The following is a 10,154-nucleotide window of genomic DNA, read 5'->3' as shown; positions in this document are numbered from 1 at the left end:
AGCTCATTCTGTAGCTATGTGTCACATGGTTGACGATACAGTGTTCCTTATATGAATCGTATATGTTATTTCACTGAGGGCTATGAGGCAATGTGCTGAGTGTACATATATTGTGTGTATATAATGTGTTGTTGCATAATGACCCGACCAGGAACAGAATCATGTATTGAAATACTTTTTACATGTACAGTTTCATTAAAAGTGTGAAATGTTCCCCAAAAGCACTGAACAGTAAAAGTAGAACTTAATAAAGTGGTGATGATGATGATGATGATTATGATAATAATCATAATAGCCTGCATACTTGAAAGGATTTCAGTTTGTGGTGTAGAACAATGCAGGCACACTACTACTGCTGCTGTAACCCTGATGTATAATTTGTCATACGACAAATACATTTTGTTTTATTATGTGATGCTAAATATAAATTAAGCATCATTCCCCGAGGGGAAAAAAGGGAGCTAGATTTACACCTATTCTCATCTGCCATTTTGGTGGATAATATAATGTGCAGTTTATGCATCATAAAACACTGTCCAGAATCAAGCTCCTTCACCTGATCCTTTTACTGTGATGTTTTGTGAAAATGAAAAATGTGTTTGTTTGTTTGTTTAATTGTTCATTTCTTTTGATCGTCCATTTCTTTTCAGTAATCGAGTTATGTTATGTTAATGTTAATGAAACAGTGGTACAGACGTGTAGCTCTGCTGGACACAGCATCCTGACTATTTAATGGTACAGTGTACAATACATGTTGGCCCTTTTTTTAATAAAGTGAAAGCAAATGGTGAAAGCACCATTTTAACCTCTTGTTGTTTTTTTTTTCTAAATTTGATCACATTCAAACAAATATGTAAACCACAAGAGCAAAAAATACATAGCATAATGGCCATTATCTTGTTGATAATGAATTGAAAAGGGCCACAATGGAAACAAAGTGTGTGTGTGTGTGTGTGTGTGTGTGTGTGTGTGTGTGTGTGTGTGTGTGTGTGTGTGTGTGTGTGTGTGTCAGAGGCGTCAATTGGGTATGGCAAGCTATGGCAGCTGCCATAACTTGGCTACAGGGGGGAAATAATAACATTTACTTTATATCGTGCCTGTCGCTAAGGTATGGCAACATGACTGGTGTCTTGCAAGACACCAGTCATGTTGCCATACCTTAGCTTTTGCTGAACTGACGCTACTGGTGTGTGTGTTGTAGGCGGTGCTCTAAACGGCAGCAGAACCACTCAGAGCATAGTGACGCTAAACGCTTCAGCCAATAAACGGCCGTGACGTTCTTCAGTGCAACAATTTTAAAATTCAGTCCTCTTTACTCTTCGTCGTCTCTCTCAGCCCCAGGACTACTGCAGCAGTTTGAGCTCAACTGTTTGTTTGTGTCGTCGACGTCGAATAGAAGAAAGTTTTCTGGCTTCCTGACCTTTGTAATCGTGAACATGAGGAGAAGGTTAGTTGATAATGTCTTTTTGTTTTGAAAAGTTACATGAAATTGTTATATCAGATCACTGCACGCTCCGGGCCTACTCTTCATCATCATGTAGGGCTAGTATCTACGCTGACACCATTAACAACAGCCGTTCTGTGTTTAGCATTTCATTTCAACTTTTTACGACCACACTTAATTTTTTTGAATTAAAGATAGTTATGTCTCGCTTTACAAACAAGCGGCCAGAACTCGTCGTGAATTATCTATCTAGTCCAGTGGTTCCCAAACAGTGGGTCGGGACTCATTTGTGGGTCGCGTTTTATTATTGGTCCCTTCATTTTTAGGTTTTCAATTTTTTTTCAATATTTCAAAACCTAATTATTTCATTGGACGTCTAGAAATTACATAAATTGGAAAACAAATGTTTAAAATGGTAGATCTATCAGCTCACAACGCAGCTCGAATTGTGAGCTTGTGAGCTGCCGTTTTCACTGGGTCACAGAAAAGGCTTTTAGCCTGCCTATAAGCCATACTATATTCACACTGTGTCTGACTGCAGTTAACTGCACGAGTACATAGACCTAACTATAAGTTTAGCTGTGCTAGGCTAAAAAAGCTTGGGAATCACTGATCTAGTCAGTCTTGTGAAGACTTATCATATTCGAGTGTGACTTTGCTAGTTTGCTTTGCTATTAGTCCCGTTCTGTACTTCTCCGTACACCTGTAGTGTAGCCACGGATGTTAACTAGACATTAGGAACCCGTGTTCACGATAAAAGTCCTTATTTTTATGGGTACCTAGTATTTATTGTTTACATGAAGTGTAATACCGGTTTCACCTGATGCGCCCCGCCAATGACTTCCACCAATGCACATTTGAGTATATGGGCCATTCACACTGAGCACCAGGGGGGGGGGGGGGGGCAGGCAGATCTACAAGCATTGAATGCCATTGTCATGGGAACATGTTCCTGCAAAACGGTAACCGCAAGCCTATCCTGCGCTGTAAATGGTCTAATCCTAAACTGGGGGAAGGGGGATCATGGGCATGACTTCCTCAAAGTGGGGTCTGGGGTGGGGACCCCACACTTGGAGACCCGATGATTATATACTTTAACTTTGTTTCTTGCGCAAGTGCATCCCTCCGTGTGACTACCAAGTTGGCCTGTCTGTCAGGTATAAAGTTAGAAACTTTTTTAGAGTTTAGTGTCTAGCTAGGAGCTCTCTGCTATCTATATTGCCAGTGTGAACATGGGGTGGCAGTGCCTCAGTGGTAGAGTGGCCACTTGGCAACCGGAAGGTTCCCAGTTCGATCCCAGGCTCCCCCAGAGTTGGTCTCTCGACGTGTCCTTGAGCAAGACACTGAACCCCTAATAGCTCTCAATGAGCCGGTTGGTGCGGCTGCCTATTGCACGGTTTCCTCCGCCATTAGTGTATGAATGTAAGCACAATCTCTGTAAATAAACGCACCATTTAACCATCTCTAATTGATTCTTGTCATTGCAGTGAAGTCCATGCAGAGGAGGCAGTGACCTACCTCCGCAAAGCCTTGCTAAAGCTTCAGGACATTTGGGAGGATGTAGGGATCCTAGAAGAACAGCGTGTAGAGAGGACGCATATTGTGTCTAAACACATTAAAGTGAGTGCCACATTGCCTGGCAAAAGGTCTGCCATTTAGTTGTTGGCCGTGGGTAACTAGAGAGCTGATCATCAACATTGTTTGTATTTAAAGGGATTGCTGGACCAAATGATTGAAGAAGAGGATGAAATGAAGACTAGAATGGCTGAAAACATAAGATTGTTTCAGCAGGAGATCAATATGCTGTGCGAGCAACTTAAGCTGCCCCCTTTTGAGGTACATTCACGTACTGACGCTTGTCTTTTTAAAAATGTATCATTCATGTTTTAGGAAGGCCATTAACATCCTTTGTGACTCTTTGTCACCATGTGACTTTAGGCGGAAAGGGGAGGTACCATGCTGCAGGTGGAGAAGGCAACTCGCACTTGTGTGGAAGATCTGCGGAAACAGAAGGGAGAGAGAATGGAAGGGCTCCTTGCTCTGGTCTCTAAAGACCGTGAGCTGTGTGACCGGATGTCTTCCTCCCCCTATGTCATCAGCCATGACGATATACCATCCCAGGAGCAGCTTCAGGACTACCGCTCATACCTGGAAGACCTAGCCAAAGAGGAGGTTTAATGCTTGTCTGTTTTTTTGTATTGTACATGTCTGCAGTTGATACTATGAAGAGGCCTAACAGTACTTCAGCTTTACATGTAACTATAGCTGTAATCATAATGTTATTAGTACGAGTAGGCTGTCTTCTTCCTGTTGCGCAACATGTGTAAATGTTAATCACACAAGCTAAATGGCATCCTGCCTTCTGTCCTTTTCAGGAGCGTAGACATGAGGAGTTCATCAGCTTAAAGATGCAGGTCATATCATGTATGGGTGATTTGGAGTTGGCCCCTGAAACAAGCTTCGAGAAGCAGGTGTTGTGTGAGGATGAGGGCCTTTTCTGCCTATCCACCACCAACCTGGACCGGCTCAAACTCCAGCTCAGCCAGGTAAAACCCTAGGGGTCTATGCTTGGTACTCTTCTCTATACATCAAATCATTGAGACAATGTCACCCCTCGTCTCTAAGGGCTGGTACACACTGCAAGATACCACACTGCGAGAAGCATCAGTTTCAACCAGTGAGGCTGCATTCACACTAAAGAGTGATATACTGTACCCTCTGTCCTTTGAGAGGGGGGGGAGGGTGTCGTCCATTCATTCTCTATGGAAGTCACATGGTTTCATGCCTCTTCCAAGCCTCTTGGCTTGAATCAAGCTTGATTCATTGAAGAGGCTTGAAACCATGTGACTTCCATAGAGAATGAATTGGACGACACCCTCCCCACCTCATTCTCAAAGGACAAGGAGAGGGCAGGTGTATTTACTGTTTGTAGGAAGCCCAAGAGTACCAGCCGATCCTTCATTGCGTGGATCCATGTGTTGTGCTCAAACCCAAAATAAACACTGGAGATGATAACAGCATCTGCATGGGCTGCATGGCTCCAAGAAAGCGACACAGAAAACAAAATGCACAACACAATAACACATGGGTCTAATAAAAGGAGGATCGACTGGTTGACATCTGTCAGAGCTGTAATCGTCAGTTTATCGTTCCAACTTTATACCCTGATTTTTAACTAGGCTTCGCACAAACTGCAGCACACACCAAAATATTGAAGACTTAATTAGAAAGTTATACAGTTTCATAATCATGACAGTACAGTCAGTGTACTGGTACATCCACCCCGACCAATCCCTGAGCTTCATGCTGCTAATGTCGATTCCACAACAACACTCCCACTCATTGGCCCGAAGCTCGGCTACAACTAGGCTATAAGAACTGTGCAATGTGTGATCCCTTCTCTGGGGTCAATTGTGTAGTGAAAACCACAACGATATGACAGCCAGCAGCCTATTTCAAGAAAAACACTTGTATAGTGTGAAATACTTTAACAATCCAATGATACCCTGACTACTTCCATATCGTACAGTGTGTTCCTGCCTTAAATCACACTAGTTTTATTTTTTTATTTTTTTTCACTAGATGGAAGCTGCAAAGCTGCAGAATGAGCAGCATTGTTCTACAATCCGTAACAAGATCCAGGACCTGTGGGAGCGACTGCAGATTCCTCAGGAAGAGAGGGAATCCATGTCTGACCACATGGTCAACTCCAAGATGAGGAATCGAGCGGCAGTAAGGCATTTTAGTTACACGTGTGGAGACATTGTCAACATTTCCTGAAGGTCATTGCCTCAATTTTCCTCATCATGCGTGTTTTGTCCTACCAGCTTAAAGATGAGCTCCAGCGGCTGGAGGAGCTCAAGTTGAAGAGCATCAAAACCTTCATTGAGGTCATCAGAGCGGAGGTCGTCTTGTTGTGGGACAAATGCCTCTATAGCCAGGAACAGCGTCGGGCCTTCACTCCCTATTATGGTGGTGAGTGGCTGACCTGACGACACTCATGTTTTTGCTTATGCGTGACCATATGTGTACATATTAGAGATGCTCCGATTGCGATTTTTGGGGCAGATCACCGATCAACTGTAATCAGTATATGCCGATACCGTCCGATATTCCCGATCGATCGTTAAATCCATAAATTCTATTTATTGTGTTACTGTAGCAGCATTTATATATTTAATGATCATTCTTCTTACATTGGGTGATAACAGGATGGGGTCCTTTAGTATCCAATTCAACTTGTAGGAGTTGAAGCTGTTACATTCAGTCCCAAAGATTAATATTGTGAAAATAGCTGATCTAACTTATACCCATCAAAGCCGATGGAGGCATTATCGGCCGATCACAATCAATCAGCACATCTCTAGTACATATCTGTCAAAACAACCGTTGAGGCGCAAAAATATTTTGTCCATTGTGGTCTTTTGTGCAAATGATAACAATACATCTTTCTTAAGACGACTTCACAGAGGAGCTCCTCAATCAGCACGAACAGGAGGTCGTAATTCTCAAGAAATACTATGAGGATCACAGAGCGCTGTTTGAGGGAGTCGCACACTGGCATGAGAACTGGGAGCTGTTTGTTGAGCTTGACGTGAGTATTATTTGGGCAATCTGGAATCTCTGGCTACCTCTTGGGCCAAAGCAAACATCAAAGTATTATGTTTGTTTAAAATGCTGGATACTGTAAAACCATGGTCCATCCAATGATCTTAATTACCATATGTAAATTTGAACTTTGCACTGGATATTGGGTAACATTTAGAATCAAGAGTGACATGAATGAATCCTGAACGATTTTGTTCATTTCCTTAAAATGTTCAATGAAAACACTTGTTGTGGGGATAATTTGAACTTCAGGCTTTGGTATGCACAGGCAGTTTAAGTTGCTTTTTTAGTGTTTAGATATTTTACACTCAATTGATTTTGGCTACTGTTCTGGTGACTTGTCCTAGAGAGGACTGTCATTTTAAAATGTTTAAAAGTTTCATTTCAGGAAAAGTTATTGAAAAATGACAGTATGGCTCTTGTGGTAACCAACATGTTTAACATGAAGTTGAATGGGCTTGTACTGTCTGATCAAATGACTATTGAATCAAGAAACTTAAAACTGTCTGCATCAAAAGCCAGAGTAGATGTTGTTGGAACCCTGACGTGTTTGAAAGTTAAATGCTCAATTGCTGTGTCAATTCTTTATGGTAACATGACTCATTGTCTGCACTTTGTTCCACCATAGAAAAAGGCCAATGATCCCTCCAGATTGAACAACAGAGGAGGGAATCTGCTTAAAGAACAGAAGCAGAGGTCTGACGTGCATAAATCTCTGTCCAAGGTGAGCAGATATCTTGAAATGCTTTTTATTGGCACAGTGAATAGAAGTACTGTACAGGAACAAAATACTCACCGAAACCAAACGGTTGGTATCAAAAATTAATGATGATGTGCGAGTTGGATGAGGTTTGGGGAGCTACCGTTTATAGTTTGTGTATTGGCACTAGCCAGTAGGTGGTGCTCTTTAAAGCATAATTGCTTCACACCAGTGCAGAGTGGTCCTCCCCTGCCAGTGGCGTTCCTATTTTGGGCATGTCATTGTAGACTTAAGGCTTAAGTAGTAGTAAAAAAAAAATGTCATTTTGAAGACCAAGGCAAGGTGTGATCAGACGGTACATTTTTTTGAAGTAAGTAATGTATGTAAGGCAATGGTGGTGGTGTCTTCTACAGCATACATAGAGTACAATGGAAACTAACCCCTTTAGCATAACCTTTTGACTATACTACCTGTACACAGTTTAATACGCTTAAAGTATTAAATGGTAAAATCTTCCACAGTGGTAGTTACTTCACCGCAAAATCATTAGTGTAATTGACTAAATGGTCCTATGTTGTCAACATGGTCCTCTCTCTTCCAGTTGGAGAAGGCCCTCAAGGCTCAAGTTGAGGCATGGCAACAGGAGCACGGCAGGGAGTTCTTGGTTAACGGGCAGCAGTTTATCGAGTACGTCCAAATGCAGTGGAACAACCTCCAGATGGAGAAGGAGCTGGAAAAGGCGGAGAGGGTAAATCATTTGGACTAAACGGTCTATTTAAGTCTTATCCCATTTGGAAGCTATTTAATTTTCAAAACGTTTTCTTTTAACAGCAACAGAAAAAGATCAAGCAAAAAGAGGAGGATATGCGCTTCGGTACTACAATATTGACTCCTGCCAAGAAGCGACTGGCAGCCACTCCCACTTTGGCAAAGGCCAGCGCCACACCTGCCAAAATGAGAAAGGTAAGACACCTTTGGAATTTGGCTATAGAAAATGCACATCCCTCCATCTGTTGTCCTATATTGTATTGTCCTAAAAAGTGGATTGTCTTTTTATTTTATTTTATTATTATTATTATACTTTTTTTTTATGAGTTTCATCTCAGGGGAGTCACTAGGACAAGGGGTGTGAGTTTCAACAAGTAATGGTGCATCCCCATGGTCATTATAAAATCATTCTGCATGTGAAAGTACTAGGTTGACACCACCTCTCATATCCAGGTCATCAGCAGCCCATCGCTGTCGACTCCCAACAGCACCTTCAGTTCAGGCTTTGGAGCAGCTAGCTCCAAGATGACAGCCCCCAGGCCTCCACTGTCTTCTACCCAGGTATGTTCATACTGATTGCCTGTTATCTTTCAGGAGTGTCGCTGGGGGGAGAAAAAAAACAGGAATTGATATGGTTGGTGTTATGGCTCTTCAACAATAATTGGACTAATCTGACAGACTTGAGAATAGTTACAGTTGTATTGGCAGTGGACCTGCATCAGGAGGGGAAAGTCCCTAGAGTATTTGAGGAGGTTGCATGTGACATTATGGATCCATATTTTTAAAAAATCATCTTGCACACCCTCTGTTTGGTTGAAATGAATTATTAACACTTGTGGGGTTCCTCTCAGGGTGAGAAAAGCCATGGGCTGGGGAAGCCTCCTCGTGCACTGGCACTCAGTAGACCCCCTCTTGGTGCCTTGAGAAACGACGGCACCTCAAATGCCACCTTCAGCTCTAACTCATTAGCCGGGAGCTATTCAGAATTTGCAGTAAGTGTATTTTTCTAATGCTTATGTGGATGAATAAAAATCATGCTCTACATTTCATCCTACACATTTGGAATGGGTTTCTTCTGGGGGCACAGTGGTGTAGTCAGTAGCGCTTTTGTCTAACAGTTCTCTGTTCTCTCCTGCGTCATCAGTGCCCATACCCTAGGTGGGGTTGGTTAAGTAGAGTTCAATAACTATGGCCATCAGTGTCAATAACTGTACACTGTTTGACACCATGGTCAAAATCTCAATAGTTGGGAGACTATACCATCTCCAACCACTGACTAGTAGTTATAAAGTTCCGTTAAAATCATTTTGCTATTAAAAGTTGACTAAAATCTTAGACTGACAGCAGTGAATTTTTGCATGTGAGTGTTTAAAACTCTTATTTCCTTGCAGCGAGAATTATCCAAGGCGGCACAAGGCAACACGAAGCTAGGACAGCTGAACTCGACAGTCAGTCGCCGGTGATGGTCCTATTATACTAGCACACCAGGAGCTGCCACCTCACTGGTGTCTCAATGAGGCGTTGGAGGGGCACTATCGAAGCACCTGATCTTGGTTATGGTGGCAATTTTTACAAGATGTATATTGTCATGTTTATGTATGGAAGTAATTCATGTTGTGTATGGCATGTCTGTAATGTGCATTTATTTTCCATGCTTATTTGGTTTTAGTAGGCTACCTGAAGAACAAATGTGGGACACCCGTGAATCCAATTCCGGGTTGGACATTGATTTGCAGCTTTAAATGTCAGCAACACATATTCACTGCTTTCCAAATTGTTTCTTTTTTCAGAAGTGCCTGTTTTCTTTTTTTACTGACCTGTAAATAAATATTTTTTTCTTCATTTTCTCAAATGACATACTGTAGCCAAATGTTTACAGTAAATTCCTGTACAAGGGATACTTTGATTATCAAATGTGGGATGCCAACGATGTCACTGGTTGGGTTTGAACTGTCAACAGACAATGAGCATTAGTGAGGCCCACCAATTTTATATGGGAATTGGTCTAGTCTACTCTGAGTGTGTGTGTGATCTATGGTCAAGCCAGGTTAGGGTTGAATAGCCTCTGATAATGCTATAGAGCAGTGGTTCTCAAGGTGGGCCGGGGGGGTTTCCCAGCAAAATGTGTTTATAGCATACAATTAAATGTAGGCCTAAACCTAGGGTCTTGTTTTGGATAAAACAAGGTTAAAATCACTATTCTGATGGTAATAATTTCTATAGAGCATTTGTTCACTACAGGAATCTCCCTGTATCCAGCGCTTTAATCATTAATCAAATGTAAGGACACATGGTCCATATCAAATATTACATACAAACAAGGGCAGACATGGTCAACATAACATCATCCACATTCATATACAGGCTTACACGTCAATGGTTCCACATAGTTTGAAGACAAACCTGACCAACTCAAGAGCCTACATTGATTGAAGACTATTAGAAGTTTGCATAGGAAAAGGTACAGTTTCATGATGGTACAGTTCACTGGTACAAGGTTTACTAAAAGGAGATCCAAGAAAAGACAGCTTATTCCCACAGGAAACCATTTAAGTATCTCATAACATTGAATGAGACAAATAGAACACTACTATGCAGTAGATATGTAAAGAAAAAAAAATGAAAGAACAAAAA

General features: G+C 41.8%; 1 protein-coding gene across 1 annotated transcript; it reads left to right on the top strand.

Moving 5' to 3' along the window:
• Positions 1-1,336: 1,336 nt before the first annotated feature.
• LOC308290935 (protein regulator of cytokinesis 1-like) lies at positions 1,337-9,020 on the top strand. Its single transcript, XM_080732851.1, has 14 exons — positions 1,337-1,447; positions 2,932-3,064; positions 3,158-3,280; positions 3,383-3,616; positions 3,820-3,990; positions 5,027-5,176; positions 5,272-5,419; positions 5,902-6,038; positions 6,681-6,776; positions 7,354-7,500; positions 7,584-7,715; positions 7,974-8,081; positions 8,372-8,512; positions 8,912-9,020. Exons 1-14 carry the CDS (start codon positions 1,437-1,439, stop codon positions 8,981-8,983), a joined length of 1,803 nt encoding a protein of 600 aa, XP_080588977.1. The 5' UTR covers positions 1,337-1,436; the 3' UTR covers positions 8,984-9,020.
• Positions 9,021-10,154: the final 1,134 nt, after the last annotated feature.

Source organism: Nannobrachium achirus (genome assembly GCF_963921795.1).
Source record: "Nannobrachium achirus genome assembly, chromosome: 9".
Classification (NCBI taxonomy): Eukaryota; Metazoa; Chordata; class Actinopteri; order Myctophiformes; family Myctophidae; genus Nannobrachium; species Nannobrachium achirus.
This window is presented reverse-complemented; position numbering and strand designations above follow the sequence as displayed.